General features: G+C 39.7%; 2 protein-coding genes across 3 annotated transcripts; both read right to left on the reverse strand.

The window, feature by feature from the left end:
- Nucleotides 1-1,416: 1,416 nt before the first annotated feature.
- LOC134081428 (interferon-induced protein 44-like) lies at nt 1,417-9,177 on the reverse strand. Of its 2 annotated transcripts, none has more exons than XM_062537560.1 (9): nt 9,123-9,177; nt 7,633-7,730; nt 7,506-7,539; nt 7,109-7,153; nt 6,700-6,916; nt 5,997-6,146; nt 4,993-5,164; nt 3,581-3,681; nt 1,417-2,817 (listed from the first exon to the last, which is right to left on the reverse strand). In XM_062537560.1, the coding sequence occupies exons 2-9, from the start codon at nt 7,673-7,675 to the stop codon at nt 2,641-2,643; spliced, it is 939 nt and encodes a 312-aa protein (XP_062393544.1). In that variant the 5' UTR covers nt 7,676-7,730; nt 9,123-9,177; the 3' UTR covers nt 1,417-2,640. The 2 variants fall into 2 exon arrangements, 1 of the variants encoding a protein (XP_062393544.1); XR_009939530.1 differs by having other exon boundaries at nt 2,679-2,817; nt 3,128-3,681.
- Nucleotides 9,178-14,606: 5,429 nt separating this feature from the next.
- Nucleotides 14,607-24,407, reverse strand: LOC134081412 (interferon-induced protein 44-like). Its single transcript, XM_062537558.1, has 8 exons — nt 24,369-24,407; nt 20,501-20,564; nt 20,299-20,332; nt 19,640-19,838; nt 18,217-18,369; nt 17,214-17,427; nt 17,014-17,114; nt 14,607-16,704 (listed from the first exon to the last, which is right to left on the reverse strand). Exons 2-8 carry the CDS (start codon nt 20,550-20,552, stop codon nt 16,501-16,503), a joined length of 957 nt encoding a protein of 318 aa, XP_062393542.1. The 5' UTR covers nt 20,553-20,564; nt 24,369-24,407; the 3' UTR covers nt 14,607-16,500.
- Nucleotides 24,408-25,085: the final 678 nt, after the last annotated feature.

Here is a 25,085-nt window from a genome sequence, read left to right on the forward strand (position 1 = left end):
TGTGAGTGTATGTGTGTGTGTGTGTGTGTGTTATCTGATATTGGAGTGACAGTGACGGCAGAGAACACAGTGAACATATACTCAGAGACACATTAAACACACACACAAGCAGACACACACTCACACTAGACAGAGAAGCACTCATACAGAAAAGCAAGCGCACACATGCACACACTCATTTACAGTACATACATAAAAGTTGCTGTAGGGATGGAGTAGGCGATGGAAACACAAGCGTGATTGATATTTGCAGAGAGAATGTGCAGGACTGAGCGGCGGTCATATTGTGTATCGCTTTGCGGTACATCTAGTTATATGGCTACTTGCAAAAAAAAACAGATAATGGGCCTTTCAAAAATATTTTTTAAATGATTGGCTTCCACTGTCAAAATAAATAGTTTGCCACACAAATCTTGAATTTGACAGTTTCAGGTGTGGTATGACAACATTTTACCAGGAATAATATAGTTTAAACAATTAAAAAAAAAAAAAAAAAATAGAAACCATTCTCTCGAACAACAAGCTATTTCCTTGTAATATTATGTGGGTGCACAACAAGCTTTTTCTTTCAAAACTAATGTGAGTCATGCAAGAATATACAGTAATTAAGAATGTCTCTATAAACAATGTAACACATGATCACCCTCCTCATCTAACATACCTTTAAAAGATCTTGTGTGCCAATCTCCGTGTGGTGGATGTCTTGGGGCACTCTTCACTTTCTTTTTCTCTCTCTTTCTCTCAGCGTCTCAACTTTTCTGAGGACACTGTCTCCACTTTACATTTCAATGTATTGAAGGTTTCTCAAAGTCTTCTCAGAGAAAAGTTAGTGAGCACATGATCAAGATGAATGGGTGCTTTGTGTCTGTCTCTCTGTTTTATGTGATCATGATAATCAAAGCAAATACTGATGATTTGCAGGTCCGTCTCACTCACAAAACCTGTTCTTCACATCCTGTTCATATTGGATTCAATTCAAATACAGACTAGTGTTATTGTCCCGTGCCAGCCTCTTTGCAGCTAAAGCTGTAGAAGGACTCTCTCATTGACTAAAAGGCCCTTCTGCAATCAACATAGCCAAATTGTCACGGCCCATCTCAAAACAGAGGACATTCCTCATAACACAGTGGGGCCGAGACTTGACTTATTTACAAACAGTGTATCACCACAATTCCTCCACAATTGAGCTCAATGCAATTCAAACCAGCTAATAGGCTAACTGCAATAAAAACCATGCCAATCTCTTGGTATGGTGAATGGTATAGTGTTGATGTGGGGTTATTTCAATTCCACAGGCCAAGGGGATTTTACCAGGGTGCATAGTGTCCTGGATACATGAAATAAAAATCTGCCTGCCTCTATGGGAATTTTAACACATAGGTTAACATAGGCGTCCCAATACTTATGACCCCTGTATTTTAAGGAAAACTTTTATTTATTTATTTATTTACAATACATTATTCATTCACAAAGACAGTTGATGTCCTTAAATGTTGAATATTTGTATTTAAAGCATTAAGATCAATTTTCAAAAGATGATTTGATGTTGTCAACTTTAGCATGCGCTCAAATACTTTTGGAGGGCACTGTATTTCTGTGCAAGTGAAGGACTTTCTACAAAAGAAAGCTAGTTACAAAGCAGGATTATCACAGCACTTGAACTGGTGACAAAAAAAAACCCTGGTGTCATTATAGACAGGATTATTCATGTTTTTCTTTTGTATTTATTTTCAGCTTTTTCATTTACATTATTGGTAGAAATTGATATGACACAAAAAAAATGGGTAACACTTTACGATAAGGATACATGAATTCTCATGAATCATGCATTAATTCATCCCTGAATATATCATGAATTATTATGACTTAACATGAATTCACTGATTGTCATTAATGAATTCATGCATAAACAACTCATCATCTTAAGCATTAAGTACGGTTGGCACATCATCATGAATCATGATTAATGAAGGATGATCATGATGACTTTTTTGTCGGACAAAATCGTGGACATCACTGTCATGGAGAAAAAAGAAAAGTAATAGCACATGAATTCATGTTAACTAAATGTTATGAATGATCATGGGTTAATTAACTCATGCATTAATTATACATGAAAATCTCATTAATTAACATGAATTCATTGTCTGTCATTAATGAGCATTAGGTACAGTGGATATTTCATTAAGAATAATGATCAATTACACATGATCATGTTGGTTTCTTGGTTTTTTCATGTGTTCCAAGGGGTAAGTAAACTATACATTAACTCAACATGAACTTATTAAGATCATTTTCAGAGAATATCGAAGAATCCACATTGTTTAAATATAGGCATGTCCTCATTAGCTAAGCATTATGTTTTCATTAGTTAATCATGTCTGTGGCCCCTGAGGTAAAGTGATGAACAGGTTGTGATTTAAAATGCGTGAATGAAGTTTATAGTCATGCATAAATAGTGAATTTACATGACTATAATCTTCATTCACACATTTTAAAGCATTCTAAATGTTAATGTGTCCAGAACATTCTGATATTAAATGAGGTCAGCATCTCATTATAGCATTGTGCATTCTCCTGATAAGCAACGGAAACAGTATAGTGATCAAATATTATGCTAGTTTCTCTGGGTGAACTCGCTCAGATGTCTTCAGACGCCATCACATCCACATAGTCGTTGGCGAAGTTCAGGATGTTAATTAGTACATTGAGCACCAGCACCTTCAAATCAGGTTTATTAAATTCCCCATCGTGGAAGTTTTTCACCGGGAAGATGTTGGTCAAGGGAACTCCAAATCTACTACTGAAGATCTTCATCTAGACACACACACACACACACACACACACACAAAGCTCTGAGTATACAGTGTAATCTACAGCCACAGAGGGTGTTCATAATGACTTCAGGGTCCTTCCATATCTCTCTTCTATCAGTAGAGAAACTCTCTGATGGTTTTGATGAATAAATCACTGAACCTTTACCAAATCAGTAGGCGATCACAAATTATGGTCTATGAAAGCCTTTTGAAGTTTCACTTTTATGCATTTTGATGTAATGTTATGAATTGTACCAAATAGGCCTGTTTACGCAGTGTACGAAACCACTTGCAGCCTCAAGCATTCGTACTTGTGAGAAAGTTGAAAAGCTGTGAATCACCACGTGTAACGTTCCGGGCCCGAAATGTTACACGTGGTGAAACTGAGGAGCATATTCTGGTGTGCGGACTTTTTGTTCTTTTTCAGAGCCTGGAAAAAGAAAAGCACATCAGATACACCTGACCTGACCAGTTTCTATCATATCAAAGGAGCCATGCCCATTAGAAGCTAGGCTGTAAGGGTTGTTTGTCAAAATGAACAAAGGCAAAGGCCTGTAGTTTTAAACCCATTAGAGTTACAGACCTAATATTAGAGATTGATCCATGTCCATCCATCCATCCATGTAGGAGCAACTCTAACAAACCTTTCAGAGCGGATGACCCTTTGAAACTATGCTCAAACGGAGTGCTTTTAATGTAGAGCAACACTATGAAGTATGTACTGTAATCTGACAAATAAGGAAATTCTTGGGTCGAGAGCTCACATTTTCTTCGATCTTCTTGCTTCTGTAGACAACTGTGATGTCCTTTTGCACTTCAGGACATGTCAGGTCTATTTTTGTCAGCACTGCAACCTCAGGGATTCCTACAACAGAAACCATTATGAGTTAGATATATGGCCTGTTGTACAGTAAAGACCTATTCGGACGGGATTAGTTTTATGGGGTGACATCAGGTATGTCGGTGAAATTTACAGCCACTTTTACCTTCCGTAAAACGGTCCGGAGAAATTACCGTACTGTAGGTAATATTAATCCCGTGCGAATGCGACCCTCTGTAAAGATGTCTGTAATATTTTGTCACATCCTGATTTAAAAACAATTCCACCATAGCCTGAATGAAAACATAACATGCTGTGCAGCTTCTAATAGGATGCTAGCTGGTTTGCCTAATGGCTTGATGTTGTTAGAAATGTCAAACTACTTATGGCATAACATAAAGCTAACGTTCGCTAGTTTAACCAACTTGTGTAGTCTTTGAAATCTGAAAATGCCCAATATGTTGCGTCTACTTGCAGCTAGAGGGTAGGGAGGCACCAAAGGCGGAGGAGTGCATTTTTATACAAAATAATTGAGACACAGAAAGGTTAATATGACAATGCAAAGGACTACAGATTGTACATGACTAATGTTGTCTTGTATGGATTCCCAAGAGTCCAAGCTTTCAAATGGTGTATAACATACAGTAGAATGAGTAGATCATAGTTTGGAGAAGCATACTGTGTAGAAAGTCATCATACCCCTTTGAAATAGTTTTTAGAATTTTTTGTCTTACAGCCTGAAATCAAAACCCATTTTAAAAAATATATCTTTCCAGTTTTATTTACAAATGTAGCTGTACAATATCAAAATAATGACAAAAAAGACAACAGTTCTGAAAATTAAATAGAATAACAGTGTTGGAAAAGTCATCATATCCCTGAATTAATACTTTGTAACCTTTTGGATACCAGGAAAACCTGCATCCCTCTTCTAGACAGCTATGACGGGCAGGTAATTTGCCTTCCAACACGACAATGATCCTAAACATACTGCCAAAAGAGCAAAGCAGTGGCTTAAGGATAGGAAGGTGAGTGTCCTTGAGTGGCCAAGTCAGAGCTCTGACTTAAATCCTATAGAAGATCTGTGGATTGACTTGAAGACTGTAGTCCATCGCCGTTCCCCACAGAATTTGACTGTGGGGAACAACGTTATACAGCTGTTGTACAGCCAAATTTGTAAATAAAACATGAAAAATATATCTTTAAAATGGGTTTTGATTGCAGGCTGTAAAACAAAAATAGTAACTATTTCGAAGGGGTATGATGACTTTCTATAGGCACTGTATCTCCCAAATTAATTACATGTAAATATTAAGACATGCATTAGAATGCAAAATTTGTTTAATAACTACTTACTAAGCTCACTGGCTTTGAGTCTTACTTCCCTCATCTTCTTGAAGAATTCCTCATCTGTCAGAGAAACCTTGTCTGCTGGCATGATGCCCACAAGGCAGTGGATCTGATCTTTCAGAGCGGGACAGTTGTTGTAGTGTGGACTGCCTTCTGAACAGGGGCTTAAAGGGTTAAACTAGAAGATGGGGAGAAAGTTGCTACATTTGACTGAAAATAACACTGGGTAGACATAATGTACAGTGTTCATTTCAGAACATCCTCAGACTCAGGTGTCAGACTCAGAGAAACATCTGTCATCTTCAGAGAAAACTGCATCAGCGTAAAAAAACCCCTGTGTCACCCACAGCTGAAACCGCATCAAACCAAACGGCCTCAAAAAAACATCTTAAAGGAGCCAGGTTTTTCTCAGAAAAAAACGGTGCCAGAAAAAGTGAAGTCAGGTCTCAGAAAAAAACAGTCAGACAAAAAAGTCTCAGGTGAACTGACACTGAAGGTTTTAGACATCAGATAAAAGCAATTCAGGAAAACAACTGTTTCTGTTAACTGGTAGGCTACATCAAGCAAACTTATAAGTGGTTTTCTGCAAGTTAGGCTGGTTCACTCATGCAAACGTCACGTGAACTATAGCTTGCAGAAAACAACTATTTTGTATTGGGCTACAGTATGTCCATACAATCTATGGTTTTATCAGAAACAAGTGCTGTAGCAGTTTGCTTACCAATTTATTAAATGAAATAGTTGTTTTCTGCAAGCTAATTAATTCACCTGACGTGGTATGACTCTTCAGCAGAGTTTGTTTGTTGTATCCATGGGAACCACAGGACTTACCATCAGAGATCATCAAGAACAAAGATCCTTGATTACTAACTCCGCCTTAACCCTCTCTGGTAAAACCCTCTCTGGTATAAACTATCCACTATAACTAATGTCACTAATATTAATAGCTAATTGTCATTTCAAATAAAGAACACTTCTCCGTCTCCAGATGGTTGGGTGTATATCTTTACCTGGTAGCCATTTTTAATGTGGCCTTTCAAGATGTTCTTGAGGTCTTCAGGAAGCACCCCTCCACAGTCATCAATTTGCAAGCCCATGACATCACAGATGACAAATGGCAGATGTCCAGATCCACCATTTCTAATTTTGTAGACTTGAAACTAAATACACAGACAATGTAATCAGACAATGTAATCATAAACAGGCTGTACACAATTATATCATACTTTATCGTGCCGTTGCCCATCTTTTTAACTCAGTACAACAGAACAGAGACTGAACACAATGATTTTCATTTTGGTTCGTTCTCAGCAAAACATCATTTTTCTGTTCCCTTTCCAGTGTTCAAAGGACTCCCCTCTAAATTGAAACCAGTTATAGAAAAGCATTAAGCTTTGTATCTTTAGAAAATCAATGATGTAAAATGATGATTTTTCACACAGCAGCTATTGATTGGATTGTTGTGTTCTATGCCAGTAAGTGGCAAAAATGCATTAATGATAAAGTCAGTGTGCCCTGTAGTCTCATTTTGGTTTACACAATGGCTGCCACGTGAATAAGGGGAATAGCTTCATTTGTCTGTTTTTGGTCTTGGTTTTGCCCAGCTTTGGTCTTAGTCTTGACTTGTTTTCGATACCTGCTGGTCTTTGTAATGACTTGGTCTCAAATTTCAGAGATCTATTGTAAGAAATGGCAACAAGAAAACTGTCTTACCGACTTTGTGTAGCTGACTTCATTTATTGCATCTACAGGGGCTGCACTGGTCATGCGGTTCTGAAAGATGCTATCGATAGTGTTGACAAAGCTGGACTTCCCAGCTCCCGGAGGTCCGTACATAAGGATCCGCAGATGTTGGACTTCTGGACTGTTGAGTTGAAGTTCCTGCACTTTGTTTTTCAGTGCTTTGATTTCCTTCTCTTTGTCCTTCTCACTGTCTCAAACAAAAGTTCCTTTTCAGTTAAAGAGAAACTATGCAGGTTTGGCCATTTATTTGCTATTTTCTCGTTTTACGCATGCAGGTCTCTCTGCAGAGCTTCCCCTACAGCTTTAGCATGCATGTGTTACAACACTCCTCAATCGGTCTACCTTTTCATGAGCATGATCGTGAGGCTGCGAGACTTACTGTTTGTCACGGTCCGCCGCACCAATGTTTTTCTGCTCACAGGCGCTGGGGGGAAGCGAAACGGCCACCATTCAACCCAAAAGAAAGACAGATAAGCATTCCAATTACTCCGAAACTGTTCAGTTAAAGTAAATTCAGCTTAAAAACCCTGCATAGTGCCCCTTTACATTATTTCTGTTCCACTAAGGGAAGATATCAATGATTTATTCAGAAAAGGGTGATGAAACACATATATACAGTACTTTTCATTGTCTTTCACTACCACTGTCACACTGTCTTATCACACAACCCACATGACTTGCCTTTACTAGCTAAATTATATTCCACAAATTGCACATACTGTAGTACCGATAGATGATTGCTAAGGGCTGAGGGAAATGCACTTTACTTTGCCTACCTCCATTTGATTTCTCGCCAATCTGTGTCCATCACTGCATGAAACACAATATTGAAAATAAATCTCTGTTATTATTATTATTATTATTATTATCATTATTATCATGTGTGTGTGAGTGTGTACTCACATGGAGAAGGCAGAGCAGGCTTTTTTTTAAAGGGCCACGCCATTTCTTCCCGTATCACAGATTCAATTTAGAAATGGTGGAGATCAAAGCAGATGACACTAGAAGGAATAAGAGACAACACCCTGACTAATAGGCAAAATATGTATTTTTTCAATTTAAGACATGCTAATTAAATCAAAAAGTGTGTGTGTGTGTGTGTGTGGGAGGGGTTATATTACCAGAAATTGGCCAGTTTTATGTGTTGTTGCCGAGCAAAAGCAAACAAGCAAACAAACAAACAAACAAGAAGATAGGCAGAATGTCCGGTGAAAAATATGCTAACTTCTGCATCTGATCCACCTGATCACCTCTAAATGAAAACGAGGACCTGAGCCCCTACACCCCCTCCCCACAACTCCCCACCTCCTCACCTGCCCCTCACCTCCACCTCCTCACTTTCTTAGACAGGAAGTGGTGGCTGGCATGAGGCAGCGTGTGGTTTAGTGTGAGTGCAGGGTTAGGTGTGCACTCATGAGAACAAAACACATCAAACCCGCCAGGATCGTGTGACAATGTTTAATGGCCGTTGTAAGGGCTGAAGTTCCTTCCTTGTTATCAGTAAGTGTTTCTCAATGTATAAATTCATTTAACCACTCTAAGACGGATAGAATGAGTCTCTACGCGTGTCTAATGTTAACGACAGTAGATAACAGTGTGTTCCTAGTCCTTTACTGAACACTGACAAAGATACAAATCACACAGTTTCACGTTCTATTCACACATAAACTGTCCACATCGCTCAGCATCTCTGGTTAATCTAGACAATGCAATTAATAAATATGTACTTAGAATGCAAAATGAAAAACAATAATGCAATCATAATATAATTATGTTACAATAAACTTTCACCAGAAAATGAATCTACATATATGTAAGTACAATATATATATATAAAAAATAAATTAGAAAAATTAGAAAAATGGAAAATGGCACTAACAGCCATGATACTTGTACTTGGAACACACACAGCACAACACTTAACACCACACAATTGTCATTCCATTTTCCCTTTTATGCAAATATGGATAATGGATAATGAATGAATAATTAAATAATTAAATAATTACATAATTAAATAAAAATGATCCATAGATTAATCCTGTTGAGCCACATTGACTTCTCTTAATGCAGTTCTAACCTATGAGGATGAAGATCTTAGCATCAAAATAAACTAAACAACCTAAAAACAGCCGTTAGTTCTATACATTGCATGCTGGCAAGAGGACCGGGGCTCAATAGCACTCCAAATTCACAGCACTCCTGAATTTCCCCTTGGGGATCAATAAAGTCTTTGATCTATCTATCAAATCTAGTCAACTAAATAATCATTGCAACACAAGCTAGGTCTGTGCAGAATGCAATATTGATCATTGATCATATTGTGCATGCATACTAGCACAAATGGGGAAAAAAAACAGCATTAGAGAAGTCATTTGTTGTGTTTGTCCTACCTTTACGAGAAGAGGGTGTCTGTGTTTATACCACCATGTAGGATGCTGAGTCTGAATGTCTGCAACTTGCTGACACAGTTAGACTTCCTTACACAGGAAGTGGTTGCTGGTAGGATGCCCTGTGTGTTTTAGTGTGGGTGCAGGGTTAGGTACGCGCTGCTGTGAACAAACTACATAAGATGAGCCCGTATCGCTTTCTGGCAAATGTCTCATTGCTATGATAGTGTAACAGGTAAACATACCCATAATGAATACTGAACACATATAATTATCATTCCAATTTTCCTGTTCATGCAAATAATCATGAAGCTTTATGAAGATAGGAATTCTTCCTGTTCCAGTTGAGTAAAACACTGATTTCCTAAAGCCCTGACTGACAACACAGCTCAGAGTAAGGGCCCTGCCTGACACCGCTAACAGAGTGCAGTGTATCTGCCCACAGTGCTCTAAGCAACAGCAACAGGCCTGATTCCTGGAAGTCATGTGACACATGATACACCCCCATCTGAAAGCTGTCACATCATTGTAGATGAAAACATTGTTTACAAGGTGTCAAAACAGTGCTTAGAGTTATGAGAGTTATGAGCAGGGGAATTGCCGGTCAGTGCCTGAATTGATCACAAACCAGGTAATTCTGGAATACAAATGACTATTCCTATTGCAATCTAGTGGAAATTCCATATCATGTCCCTCATGTCATATCTATTGGCATGCTACTTTGCTGAATTTCATTTAGTGTCAAATAGCTGTCTTTTTTTCCTCTGCAGCTTAGAGTTCAATCTTACTTGCAGTCAAGAAATCATGGATCCATAGTATTAATCTAGGATTTACTCCAAGATGTGTGTAGATGTGGCTGAATTGTGTTAAAGGCACTGCTAAAATCAATTTATAAAATCAATAACCAGGCTCTTTGGGTGTTCAAGATGCTCATAAACATTATTTATCAAAGTCAGAAGCGCATCAACCCCCGTCTAGGGTCTAGTGAGTGTGATCCTCAGGAAGAGACATCTGAAACAACCTTTGGAAATGCACTATGTTTTATTTTGTCTCACCATACTTAGCCATGTGACTACTCGTGTAACTGTATTTTAATAGGGAAAACATGGAGGTGTTTGGTCGCTTCTAACTTCATCTCTGTTTGGATCCTAATGAATGAACCGAGCTAGCTAAGTGCTATCAAAGTAGCACCGTGCGTCAGAGCCAGTGAGTGCACACATTGAAATGTGAGAGGTATGTATATGTATCAACTTGTGTGTTCCTTTAAGATTCATGCATAGGTTTAGTCTACAAACACCTGTGATTTTTTTCAATTTTTTTTCGGAGAGGGTCACTTACCGCCACTAGGTGATTTGACACGGAATGACCCTACTGGCTCATCTTATGTAATTTGTTCACACAAGTGTGTACCTACCAGACCTGCACAAACACTAAACCACACGCTGCTATGTGCCAGCCACCACTTCCTGTCTATGAAAATCAGTTTCTGCAAGTTGTTGACATTCAGACTCAGCAGCCTACACAGTGATATAAACAGACCTCCTCTTCTCATAAAGGTAGTCTTAATACTTTACTACAGTTTTCCTTTCAGTTGTACTGGCATTTGTTCATCTGAATTTGTTTATTTATTTATTTATTTATTTATCTATTTATTCATCAGCTTTCAAATCAATGAAGCTGATCATGTATTAATTCTGACACCAGCAATAAGTCATATGTGTCCAGTCTTTGTATGTGTGTGGTCATTTTGTTTTGAGTGTCTGCTCTATTGAAAAAGACTAATGACATCATATCAGGAGGCAAACATATATCCTCCTGTTTTGCCATCTGTTATGCCCACTAGGGGGCGTTTAGTTTCACCGTACTCAAGGGTGGAACGCCACAAATAGTGGACCTCGACACAGCGAAAGTACACTATATTGCCAAAAGTATTAGCTCACCTGCCTTGACTCACATATGAACTTTGGTCACATTCCATTCTTAATCCATAGGGTTTAATATGACGTCAGTCCACTCTTTGCAGCTATAACAGCTTCAACTCTTATGGGAATACTTTCCACAAGGTTTTGGAGTGTGTTTATGGGATTTTTTGACCATTCTTTCAGGAGCGCATTTGTGAGGTCAGAATCGGCTCATCTTACTTTGAGTACGTTTCGAGTACGTTTTATGAGATGCAGCACTGTGTGAGATCACCAGAGCTGAGAAGTGAGTGTGTGTGTGATGTACTATAGCCTGTGTGTGTGGGTGTGTTTCTGTATGCCCATCTGTGTGTTTGCATGTGTGTATATGTGTGTATGTGCATGTTCTGCGTGTATTCTGTGTTTGTTCTCTTTCTCTCTCTCTCTCTCTGTGTGTCTGTGTGTGTCCTGTGTTATCTGTGTGTATTCTGTGTGTGTTTTCTCTGTCTCTCTCTCTCTTTCTGTGGGTGTGCCTGTGTTAGCCTATTTGTGTTTTGGGAATATTTCTGCCACAGGCCCAGACTACCACAGTGGTAGGCCAACATTGGGAAGGTGACACTGGATCTATATTGCTAATATGTTGCATTTTGTAAAAGCATAATATCATTTTTTTGGTGGTTATTTTGTTGTATTTGTGTTTTGGGAATATTTCTGCCACAGGCCCAGACTACCACAGTGGTAGGCCCACATTGGGAAGGTGACAGTGGATCTATATTGCCAATATGTTGCATTTTGTAAAAACATAATATAGTTTTTTTGGTGGTTATTTTGTTGTATTTGTGTTTTGGGAATATTTCTGCCTCAGATATGAAATCTGTGATAACATTAACAGCAATGGAATCTGAGCTTTGCGCAGTAACTGCTAGGTCCATACAATTTCCAACGGGAACAAACAGGTTTCAAAACAGTGTTCATATTCATTAAATGTGCGTAATCAGTCGCATATGTAACTCTTCTCAACATACTTGTACATTTAACGTCCCCACCATTTAAATTGGATGATTGGTGTTCACAAATCAATGTTACTTGCAGTGGACTTGACATCAAGGCGATGGATGCGTATTAGTTTCACACTGAAACTATTTGTGTGGTGCAACCTATGGGTGCAACCCGTTAAAATGTTAGTAGCTTATACTCCAACGCAGTGGCAATTTACGTTGAAACTAAGCTAAGATGGAACTTATGTTTCACTCGTTCTAAACGTTACCTGCAATTGGCTGAGGTGCCGTGGCTGCAGGACTTCAGAGCGAGAATAGAATAGAATAGAATATATACTTTTTTGATCCCGTGAGGGAAATTCAGTTCTCTGCATTTAACCCAATTTAACTGAATTAGTGAACACACAGCACACAGTGAACACACAGTGAGGTGAATCACACAACCCAGAGCAGTGAGCTGCCTGCCCAACCAGCGGCGCACGGGGAGCAGTGAGGGGTTAGGTGCCTTGCTCAAGGACACTTCAGCCGTGGTGGACTGGTCGGGGATCGAACCGGCAACCGTCCGGTTACGAGCCTGATGCGCTAACCAGTACACCACGGCTGCCCAAGTACGGCTTGAGTGCAATGCTAAACACACACACACCACACACACACACACACACACACACACACACACACACACACACACACACACACACACACACACACACACACACACACACACAGGCATGGACTGGCCATAGGGCATACCGGGCAATGCCCGGTGGGCCGACGCATATATTTGGGCCGAGGCTGTCATAATTTAATAATAATAAAAAAAATATTAGGCTCACTTATATAGCGTACGGCCGCAACGGTAGCGAATCGCGGCCCATTGGTTGACTGCCTGAATGGACATTGGGCTAGTCCAAAGAAATCTCAGGCCCCTCCCTGTCTCCCTCCCGGCCTCATCTCCCTCTTGATTGGAGTTCGACCGGAGTTTGAGACCGTTCGTATATGAAAATGTACAAAGACAAACCACAAAAGCGCAAGGGGGGCGCAGATAAGTTGCTAGATAGAAGGCAAAAGCCTACAAGTGGATGCAGCAAAAATGTGCTAAAATTACAGAAATGTTTTCCACCACAAGTTCAAACTGGGCCATCGACATAGCAGCAGTGCAGAAGCAGCACCGAGTGCACAGGCTTCAGAGAGGCACATGCGAGTGTGCAACAGAGTAGTTAAACAGAGGAAGGAAGGAGGAAGAGGTGAGAGACGTGACCCAGCAGGGACAGATTGAGGAGGAGGTACTGTACAGAGTAGCTACTGTGAGCCAGGTAAGAAGTGGCCGAAATGTTGGCTGAACTTTTTGGGCGCACAACGAACAATTAAAAGTTTGAAATCTGCGACTGCTGCTTCCCCTTGCTTCTTTTAGATGTATTAACCTGCGTACTATGTAGGATTCAGCACCCAGTTAAGTAAAACAAAGTTTTATAGTGTGAGTGCGTCTTTTTGTATGGTTTCTGTGTAGGCCTACCCCTCTCGCATGCATTTGAATTGTGATACCCATCAAATTAACGAGTTGTCGGCTCGCCATCAACCTTCTGAAATCTTAAGACAGTCACGATTGGTCGAAATTGTTGTCAATCTTGACGCAGTACAACAAGCAAACTATCAAATTTCTTTGCGCAGACAAGCAGACACACAGACATGCAGTCAGACGCATGGAATCAATCAGGAATGGTGATAGCCCATGGAATTAACAATGAAAATGTTTTGGGATGTGTAGCCTATACATCTTCACTAAATAGTATCAAGGTGAATTGTTGGCTAAAACTGTGCAAATGCTCAACATAAATTATAGCAGGTTTTATTTAGTGAAGCATTTAATAGCATATGAGTTTTGTGCACAACCTCATCAGAGAGAGAGAGAGAGAGAGAGAGAGACTCTAATATTTTTTTTAGCAAGGGTAGGCTAGCCTACTCGCTTCCATGCAGGCTACTGCGGTTTACTTAAATATTTTTTTACAAACAAAACAGTGTGCATATATGTTTTATCGTGTAAATTATCATGGTGGGCCACTATGGCCAAAAATGCCCGGGCCGTTTTTTGGTCCCAGTCCAGCCCTGCACACACACACTTACAGGCTACCCCAGATACCCCAGGTAGTTGGGTTGGCCCCTTGAGCCGTGGATCTGCCCAAGGTTTCTTCTGTCCCTTGGTGCTTCCCCCCCCACACACACACATACATCACTCACCCCCTGCAGCTTACTCTAACTCCCCCCCATGCACTTAAATGCTTTTTTCACTTGCCCTTGCCCCTCTACCCCCCCCCCCCCCATATGCAAAGCAGGTTAAGGAACTGGCAAATTTCACTGCATTCTTTACTTTAGTAATGATATGCATGTGACAACTAAAACTCCTTGTATCTTGTAAATCTAATATGCTAGTAAACTAAGATAGCTTGCAGCTAACTCTGGTGCACCTAAAAGCTGTACATTGTAGCCTACCACTGATATTTTTTACAAATATGACTGACATTGATTTGTATTTGATTTTGTCATTTTTTTATTTCCAAAGTTTTAACTGTCAAATGTTTCCATGTTGTTTTTAATCTCAGATATTCAAAACATGTTTAAAAAAATGTGTGCATGTGTTATTGATTCATGCAAAAGCAGTCAGGGAAAAACTGCTGGGTTCAATGTGAAAAAAAAAGAGTTTTTCATTCTATTACATGCTTGTGTTTTATGGAAGTACGGATAATTTTTCTCTAAAAGTACATCATATCAAAAGACGATGCTTAGTTTTTATTCTAATTAGGTTCAAATAAGCCCAAAAAGCAAAGTGAAATAAAAATTGCATGTAAAAAAACAGCTTGGGCCTTAGGAGGCTGTCCTAGATTATTTGCATTAAAGGGAAAATTGGAATGATAGTTGGTAAAATATTACAGTCATAAACAAAGTCAGTGGCCCATTTTATGTAATGTGTTCACTCTAGTCTTGCACAAACACAAAACCACAAGCTGCTTCATGCTGCCATTTCGTGTCTGTTAAAGCCAAACAGTGTCTGCCAGTTGCTGACAAGCATATGCTCACTAGAGTAGGCAGTAATGTAAACAACCTCTTCTCACAAAGTAGGACACATACTGTACAACAACAACAACTAGAAAAGCACTCAGAGAGCGCATGTGTAGGCGTGTGTGTGTGTGTGTGTGTGTGTGTGTGTGTGTATGTGTGTGTTTGAGGAAAAATATTTTGATGTGCCATACATTGAAGGCATTTGTTATTGTGCTTTAGATGTTTGTGGTAACAATATTAATTGAATATGAAATAATAACACAGTGTTTCTGCTCTCAGGCCATGCTTCCTGTCAGTGAAAAACAGAACTGACAACAAATGTCACAACAAGTTTCGCTCAAGGCAAGTTAGACCCAAGTTATTTGCATTGTTGTTGTATGGTAATTGAACAGTAATTGTCTAGCCATAACACATTAACTATTTGTAATATGTGGTCTAAAAATAGTATTACCATTAAATTGCATACATATTACCATAACTTTACCCACTTATTACCGATCTGTAATGTGAAGTGTTACCCAATGACATATGCTAGGCTGGAGCTAAAAGTTGTACCATCAGACTCTGAATGGCTGGATTAAAGAGACCCTATGCAACTTTCTGCAGGAGACGATCGCTCCTTGTTTACATCTGGAAGTCTGAGACGAAGAACCACGCTTGCAATTTATATATTCAAATATAGCCTATATATGTATAAATATACATGCTAAAGCTGTCTGGGAAGCTCTGCAGAGAAATATGCAAGCATAAAACGGCGAAAACGAAAAACGAAACTGAAACCAGAGATGAAATCGCCAATCCTGCATAGTTCCTCTTTAACGGGAAAAAGCTAAATATCAATTGTTTTGCTCGAGGGAAGGTGGAAAATTAGCCTAATTCCCCAAATGGTGGAATATCCCTTTAAATATTCAATCTAATGTCTGCCGGTGTAATTCCATAGACTTGACAAGAGGCTTTCCTGAGACCTGACCGTTTTTAATGTGATGTCTGACACCTGACTCTAATATATACAATATATACATTGATCTTTACACTATGTCTTTACCAACAGGGTATTATAAAACACTAGCACAGCCTCGAGTATGTCAATAAAGAACCCCCCACCCCCCCACACACAATTATGCAATTTTCTTACAAAATGTTTCACAGCAACTAGCGGCTAGCACCATTTAGAAGCTTAGGTGGTGCAAGTTCATGTGATATGCATGTGATTTCTGTGTACTGAGTACTGTGTGAACTATTAAACAGTAAACTTTGAGTATGTATACAGTATGTGGTGTGTGTGTGTGTGTGTGTGTGTGTGTGTATGAGAGAGAGAGAGAGAGAGAGAGAGAGAGAGAGAGAGAGAGAGAGAGAGTATCAGAACAAAACAGAACAATGTTTTTAAAAGCATAACGTTGAAAGACATCATAAAGTGTTGGTAGTCATTTTCTAATGGAAGTTTCGGTCCTCTTCTCTTTTCATCACTCTCATCTTCTCCTTTGCCACATAGTCATTGGCGAAGTTCAGGATCTCTTTCAATGCAGTCAGCAGCAGCACGTCCATATCTTTGTTCAGGCGATTCTCCTCATGGTAGTTCTTCACTGGGAAAATGCAGTATTCAGGAACTCCCACATTATGACTACAGTGTTTAACCTGAAGAAACACACACACACACACACACACACACACACACACACACACACACACACAGCCTTACCTTGTTGAGATCTTATTATCATGTATGATCACTAAACTTTGATTATTTTTAATGTCGCAATCCGTTAACTCCATTCAACTGCACCTGTGGTTCAGCTGTGGGCATGCAATTTACAATTCATTATTTTTTTGATTGCCACCTTATGTTAAATGAGCTAGATGAAGGAAGCGTGTCGTGACTCCAGTAAAACTCTAATCATTTCAGCCAGCATTAGCTGTTTGGACCTGAATGTGAGAGATACATACCTTCTCGCGGATGGTTTTGCTTCTGTAGATCATCTTAATGTCATTCTGGACCTTAGAACATGCTTCGTCCACTTTTGACAGGACGACAATTTGAGGGATGCCTGAAACAAAACAAAACAAAAAAGAGTTTCAGAAAGATAAGAAATTAAACTGATGTGTTAGATTCGATAAAAGCTGATTGGCTGCTGTGTAACACTTGCCCATTAAGCTGGCATGTGCTCTAACATCTTTAATCTTTTTAATGAAGGCTTCATCGTTTTCCCGCATGGCATGGTCTGAAATTTTGTCGCCGTCAGCACACCAGAGGACACTGTCTGCTGGAATGACGCTGACCAGACAGTGAATCCTGTCACTCAGACCTGGAGCTTTGTAATCGTTGTCCTTCTCAGGTGGATGTGAGTTTAATGGATTGAACTGAAGGTGGAAAAGAGAGCGGTATCTGGTGTTACTGATTATTTGTTATTGATTGAAGTCATTAGTAGGGATGGGCATTCGATTCCATTTTCTTAATCGTGAGAATTGACGATCAATTTTGATTAATCATTAATATTTTCATATTAAAATTCAATATTTATTTAACATTCTTAACATTTAATATGCAATGAAAACACAACATTACAATATCTGTGTCGCGTATTGTGAGTCTTGAAGCAATCAAGATAATTAAATAATAATTCATTGTTGCCACACAGTGAAATTCATTGCATTGCTTCAAGACTCACACTACCCAACACAACCTACAATAGTGTAATCAATAACAATCCTCAATCGTTGATTAATTATGCCCATCCCTAGTCATTAGTATGTTGTGGCCTTCTCCTCTGGAGCTCGCTGGTTTGAGTGGTGGGGGAATCAGCAGATATTAGGCAGCGAATGGATGGCAGGTTACTAATCAATTTTTTCCTGACAATTATATTGTTTGTGACTCAAATGAAGAGACATTAATAGATTGGAAGTTGCTGATGTAGTTGCCATGTTTGTGTTTGTGTGTGTTTGTTATCCATAACTGGAAGTCACCACATTTGGAGAAAATGACTGAATATTCTCTGAGCAATTACAGTATTGCAACTGTCAATTGTGTGTCCTTGTGGAAAACACTAAGAAGTAAAATGTATCTGTGTGTGTGTACTGTATGTGTGTGTGTGTGTGTGTGTGTGTGTGTGTGTGTGTGTGTGTGTGTGTGTTTGTGTGTGTGTCTATTACCATATAACCTTCTTTAATGTGACCCTCCAATATTTTCTCGAGGTCCTTTGTTTGCACCCCCTCTTGATCTCCTCTTTCCAGACCCATGACATCACTGAAGTCAAATGGCAAGTAGGATTCGTATCCTCCATCTTTAATTTTGTGGGTATTATACTAAAACGTATAATAAACATTCTCATTCTCATTCTCATTCTCATTTAAACCAATTCCCAATAACATCCACAAACACTTCAGCTACTGTACTACAATTAATATTATGATTTCTTGTTTGCACTGATTTTAGAGCAGCTTGGGCGCGTTGTTAGGCACAACACGCAAGTGGAGCGCTAGGCTAGCTGTTCTAAAATCAGTGCAAATGACGGACTCAAGTGGCTTATTGCTTTTCTAATATGGTTACTATGTCTATTTGGCAAGATTTCATGAAACAAAGGCACAGCAACGAAAAATGTAAAAATTGTACTCATAGATAATCATTATTCTGCAAAGAAATATACAGTATTTCCTCTTTCTGAATGGTTGCCATGCAACATTGAGACACAGCTGCTGTGTTGAGTTGTGTTAGCGCATTACTATAGAATGAAATGCGATCAAGGTGTATGTTTGTGTTGGGTTTTATACTGACATGGAACGTGATTCAGTCAATCATAATCAAGGACCAGAATGATCAGTTTCAGAAAATAATTTAACAAAATGTATGTTTTCTAATTTATATAAATGTACTATGATGTCTGTCCACTATTTCCATTGGCTATATTTAATTAGCATCAATGGACCAACCACATTTAGATTTGTTCATTGTTTGTGTGTCTAGCAGCAGCAGCAAACCCCTTTGAGTGAGTCCTCCCTTGTTACCCCCAGACCTGTCACATAAATGAGATATCATGAACACTACTCACAATCTTTGTGAAGCCCCTTTTAGTAAGTCCTCTCTTGCTACCCCCATTTTAGACCTCACATAATGATTCTTTGTGAAACCCCTTTGAGTGAGTCCTCCCTTGTTACCCGCATTTAAAGGTATACTATGCAGGATTGGCGATTTCATCATTTTCATTTTCGCTCGTTTTATGCTTGCATATTTCTCTGCAGAGCTTCCCCTACAGCTTAAGCGTGTATATGTGACAAAACTCCTCAATCAGTCAGTCTGCCGTGCCTTTTCATGAGACTTTACATGACACTTCCTGGAGTAGAGCATGGGTGCGTGCCCGGTGTCTCCTGAAGTTGCAAGTGTGGTTTTACCGCTACAGACCACTAGGGCGGCCGAAAAAAACACCGTTCGACCGGTAATGACTCATTTAATCATATACTGTATAACAGTATGGAACGAATTGATTAACTGAAAAACGTTGCATAGTATACCTTTAAATGAACTTTCTCCACACTTTAGACCTGTCACATTAAATTAGATATCATGAACGTTACTCACAATCTTTGTGAAGCTGGACCCAGCACAAGCTTCAGCTATGGCCCCACTGGTCAAGCGCTCCTGGAAGATGGAGTCGATGGAGTTGATGAAGCTGGACTTCCCTGCTCCCACTGGACCATAGACCAGGATACGGAGATGCTTCACATCTGGGGTGCTGATTTTAAAATTCCTCAAATTGTCTTTCATCTCATCCCTTGTGCTGTGCATTTAAACATTTAAATTAATTAAATATGCATATATGTTACATCATGTCTCATTCAGTGTGCTATTTCAACAGAATATGTTTCAAAATAACACTTTTCAGGTGTGACGCAGCCAATTAGGTCATTGTAATTGAAAATAAAGTAACCTATCTTATGTTTTCATTGTCATATTGTAAGTTGTATCCTTACTGAGTGTTTTCAATCTAAAATTCATGTATTTTAAATTCTTAACACAAATCCAATACAGATACATCTCAGTTGTGGCAGGTCTTTCACTGAATACCATTTAAACACAAGCAAAACAAAATAGGCTACAAATAGTTCACTTCACATCCAATTATGTAATTAATCTAATCAAAAACAAAATAATCAAATTGAGACACACTCAGTTAGGATGGTGTAAATTGTGTTCTTGCTGGTTTGTAAGTGAATCTGAATCTTTGAAAGTAAACTCACTCCCATTCCAGTTCCCTCCAGGGTTTTCGCTGCACTGTGAAACAAATGAAAATGACCAGTTTGATAGCCAGGAATTGTGTTTCATGCCTTGGAAAATCATAATCTGTGTACACAATGTTGGGAAAATAGGTAAGGGCAATTATAATTAGGCTACAACATCCACTAGGGGGTGCTGGTGATTTAAGGGGAGGAGTGTCCTTACATGGAGAGGGAGGAGGAGTAGTAGGATGGTCCTTAGATTTTAATCCTCCCATGTCTGACTGTTTCTGAAAGGGAAAATGAGATAATTTGGTAGAGGACAGTTTTGTTGTCATTTTGATTCCAAGAAATATATTGTGTAATTTGTCACATCTTATCTATGACCCACTGCCACCCCCCCCCCCCCCCCTTCCTACTCTACTACCCACCCACCCCACTACTACCCCCCACACACCCACCCCTCTACTACATCCATACTACCCACCCCTCTGCTACCCCACCCAGACCCCTCTACTCACCCTTCTACTACCCAACTCAACCCCTCTACTACCTCCATACCCACCCATCTACTGCCTCCACACTACCCACCCCTCTACTACTCCAATACTACCCAACCACCCTCTACTACCTCCACACTACCACCCCTCTATTACCCCATACTATCTACTCTCTCTATCAGCTGTGTACTAATTCACCTGCTTCCTCTGGAACGGCTGCACTAACTGGCCCACTATCCTTGGCATTACCACAGGTAATTAGGTTAACATTTATAAATATGTTTACCAAATGTGTGTTTCTTTGTAATTTAAAATAGTTAAATTCATATTTGAACAATACAAACAAAAAAAAAACTTCTTAGTTACTAAATCAGATTTTTGGTCATTTAATTGTGTTGTGCGACGTCCACATACGTGGACAGTTACTTTTTAGGGTCTACAAACTATTTTACATCCAATTTAATTTCTAAAAACACAGAGTTGTTCAACACACTCTCCTGTACACATAATATTTCTTTTAACCTGATTTTGCCTTCTAGAGTACTAACTTTTTACAGATATGCCTGGAGCATTCAGCACATGGCCATTACCATCACTCATGTTGAATTGATGATGTCATCAAGCAGTCAACATTCCAAATATAAGATGATACACATTGTTAATATTGCAATGGAAAGACTAAAACTGCCCTCAAGTGGATTGGTGTATATCAACATGATAAACTAATAGAAAACAGTTAATGTTACTGTCCACATGTAGACGTTGCGCATAAAAGGGTAAATTATATGTTGAGTATGTTCAAAGGTACAAACATGGCCTAAATTCTGGCCCCATAGCATAGCTTTGTTAGCCTGAAAATCTAGACACTCCCAGCGGCAGAAAATCTAATTTGGCTGCCAGGGCAGTCTAGCAATAGGTGCGTTTGACTTCTCGAAAATCTGCGCAGATCTGACTTGATGTGATGCATGCTGGGTTAACCCTTAAGAGTGTACCGTCACACCGGTGTGTTTGGAGTGTTGGAAAATTAACATTCTAAAGAATGTCTGGGTTCATTGAATTCAACATAGAATTTTAGAATGTTGAATTGTTGCGGAATGGAATCTTGTGTTAGAATGTTCAAAACCCACCCTTTTAAACACATACTGGGACAGACGAAATGCAAACTGGTTAGAAATCATGTCCGACTTCTTGCAGTCGTGGTGGGAGTTACCACCATGACATCATGTCACATGTCCTTACAAGATCTCGGGAGACTGCGTCTTAGCTAAGCCAGCACAGTTGTCTTCTAAGCAACTGCGCTGGCTGAAACCCACCCCAATGACGTCAGTTCAAAGTTGTGATAGGGCCGTTTGGAAGGAATCTCCCCATGACGAGTATGACAGGTGTCTCGTTCTGCCTCCTTACCAAAGACTCTAGTGCGGACCAAGACGGATCAGTTCAACTGCACTGTAACCAGCGTCTGGGACGACGCTGGAGCTTATCCCTGTGATCCATCTTGCTCTGTTATAGAATCTTTGCTCCTTACGTTAGAATGTGCTAAAATGAACAGGAATCGAAGGGATACCTTCTTATTTGTGATTTCTGGAACAGCGGTAGGCTAGCCTACTGAAAACGTGAGGATATTCTGCTATTTTTATGCTGTTGGTTAAATATATAAACACTTGATATTTAATGAATGTGCTACAATGCAGGCCGGTTAACTGTATGACAAAAGTGGTTTATTTAAACACATCATATCAATTTATTTCGTCAGTCACCATGCTCATTTTAATGATAAGAATAAAAGTTTTACTGTATTTAATACAAAATCCCGCGATATCTCCCGCGAGGTCTCCAGCGAGGTCTCCCGCGAGTAACTTTAGCTCCGTAAGCTCAGTCAGACTGTCCGGGCTCAGCTGGGTGTGTATAGTCGCCCCTCCTGCTAAGACTCTGCAGCTCTCGTTGACGTATGAAGCCAGCCTAAGTCAGCCGCAGCTCATCGCAAACGAGCCTAATGATCCATCGGAGCTAGAGAGCTGAGAAATGGAAGAATGACCGGACCAATCACAGCGTGTAGGCCTATAGAGTCGGTGGGCGGGCTTAACATAATGGTGACTGACATGCGATTAGAGGTTGCGACGGTAACGCATCCTGCTATTTGAAAACAAGAAGATGATTCGCTTAGCGTTATCCTATTGTGGAGAGAGAATTTGAAAGACAACTGTTCATCCCACCCCTCTGAGCCCTGCCTACGGTGAGTTCCCACAACTATATGTGGGTCTGGCTTGTCAGGCTATAGCTTTGTAGCCGCCTGACTGCACCAGTCAACTCAGGTTTAGAAATGATTTTATTAACGTTCTCCCTCCTACTGACAGTTACTTGTGATCAGGGATGTAGTGGAGGATAAATGTAACTAAACGCAGTTTATCCATCTCTGAAATGTCAAAGGTGCCTGGACCTGGAGTAAATATGAAGGGTTCAGATGCAAAAGCCTCTAAATCCGTCTGACCACTTTTCTTTTAAATGAGCATTTTGTATCAGGCTCCTATTAACCTGACTTTCGCCAGATCCTGTAGTTCGCTGTCTGCTTCACACAAGGATCTGGGACTTCTCGATAGGAGATTTATTTATGAAGGCGGGTCCTTGTAAAACATCCTCGCATGTGATTTGATAAACCACTTGCCTGTTATCTTGAATGACGTGCTAGGCTTCTTCAAGCTCTTGCCAAACCCGGTCGGAAGAAGAGTAAAAAATCCTTGCCACCAATAAATGTCTTCAAAACTATTCTCTGTTAATCTTTTAAAGAATGAATACTCGATAGATTCGACAAAACGGTTGAAATAGCAGAATCAATGTCAGCACAAGACTCCTCGCTGCGTGCCGCCATTGTTGTTTGAATCAAACACTCGCTTTGGCGCTCCTGATTGGTTGCTCATTTTTTGATCACTGGAAGGGGTTTGGATTGCCCTCGCGTCCAGACCCTTGTGTGGAGCTCAGCAAAACGCCTCTGGTGGAGCATGGCGGAACTACAAGGGTCTGGCGAGAGTCAGGCTAGGCTCCTATAGGGTTTCGCTTACAAATCAATATTTCAGACCAGGAAGAGAATGGTATTTAGTGAGTTTTGAAGCTAAATTATTGAATTAACTTACACTATATGTGAAGAGCATTTACTCACCATCATTATCTCATTTTTGACAAAAAGTGGATTTAGAGGCTTTTGCATCTGAACTCTTCATATGTTTAACCAGGTGAGCTCTTGGAAGAGTTCTGCCCAATCTGAAGATATAGCCACATCTCCAAAGCCAAATCGAATTCGATTAGGATAAGCCATGGAAACAGTGTTACTCCCACAGAGAGTTTGCAACTAATATGTGTGGATGAGGGTTGACAATATTTAGGCCATATGAAGTATGAATCGTGAGTGTTGTCATCTTTGTACGACTAATCATTTCCTAGTGTTTCTCATAATTAACCTGTTAGTAATTTGCGTTACAAAAAAAAAAAGTTCTAGTTTAGATCAACTAACAATGAGAATTTGTAGTCCATCAACCAAGTTTCTGCAGAAAATTAACTCAGATACAAATCTATAATTATTTTCACTTATCGTTATCTTACCTTTGGGAGGTGGAGAGTTCTGTGTTGTTCAGCACAGACACTTCATTGCCAATGTCTTTGGTGCCAGCTTCTCATAAAACCTTTTTGTTTTCATCTCAGAGACAGGATGCTGTGACTGAACAAATACCAGCATGTCACAGTTGTGGTTTGGAGATCAGTTATGGGAGCGCATACACAGAAACCAGAGCCCTTTTGAACTCGCATGTTTGTGTCTGTGGGCACATGTTGCCATACAAGCAGAGAGAACTGCTGCTTTATACAGTTTGGTTAAGAGAGAACCGCTAGGTCACTCTAACAGGGAGGCTACACCAGCCAGGCCCAAGCTTGACTCTACCAAAGGTGACATTACATGAAAAGCAGACCACGCCAAAAGTATCCTATGCTAAAAGTAGGCTAATTGAATACATTAATGAAATAATGAGTAAAGTCAGTGAGTGAAAGGCACACCAAGAATGTTCAGAATGCAAGTCAGCAAATCCACATCGCCACCTACAGGCCATGTGAGGGACTGACACACAATAACAAGAGCAAATGCCAGCATCAAAAGTAGTCGTGACGGACAAGCAGTAGCATTCATGGAAAGTAAACCATGTGTTAAGTAGCATGGCCTCCACTGAAAAGCTGAGCTATGTTTTCAGTCAAGGCTTTAGGGAATGAGAGTTTTATCCCAAGGGACGTCTCTGCTTGGTTGATAGAATAATTATCTTTTCATAAAGC

Source organism: Sardina pilchardus, chromosome 1 (assembly GCF_963854185.1).
Source record: "Sardina pilchardus chromosome 1, fSarPil1.1, whole genome shotgun sequence".
In the NCBI taxonomy this organism is placed as follows: Eukaryota; Metazoa; Chordata; class Actinopteri; order Clupeiformes; family Clupeidae; genus Sardina; species Sardina pilchardus.

Bases quoted from the DNA above. Each gene is read 5' to 3' on its own strand.
- LOC134081412 (XM_062537558.1), bottom strand. From the start codon at position 20,552: ATGGGAGGATTAAAATCTAAGGACCATCCTACTACTCCTCCTCCCTCT. The intron at 17,428-18,216 runs GTAATAGACACA...TTCCACCTTCAG, and splicing joins ACATTAAAGAAGGTTATATG to TTCAATCCATTAAACTCACA. The intron at 16,705-17,013 runs GTATGTATCTCT...GTGTTTCTTCAG, and splicing joins GCAAAACCATCCGCGAGAAG to GTTAAACACTGTAGTCATAA.
- LOC134081428 (XM_062537560.1), bottom strand. From the start codon at position 7,675: ATGGCGTGGCCCTTTAAAAAAAAGCCTGCTCTGCCTTCTCCAT. The intron at 6,917-7,108 runs GTAAGTCTCGCA...TGTTTGAGACAG, and splicing joins GCGGCGGACCGTGACAAACA to TGAGAAGGACAAAGAGAAGG. The intron at 6,147-6,699 runs GTAAGACAGTTT...CTGTGTATTTAG, and splicing joins AAGTCAGCTACACAAAGTCG to TTTCAAGTCTACAAAATTAG.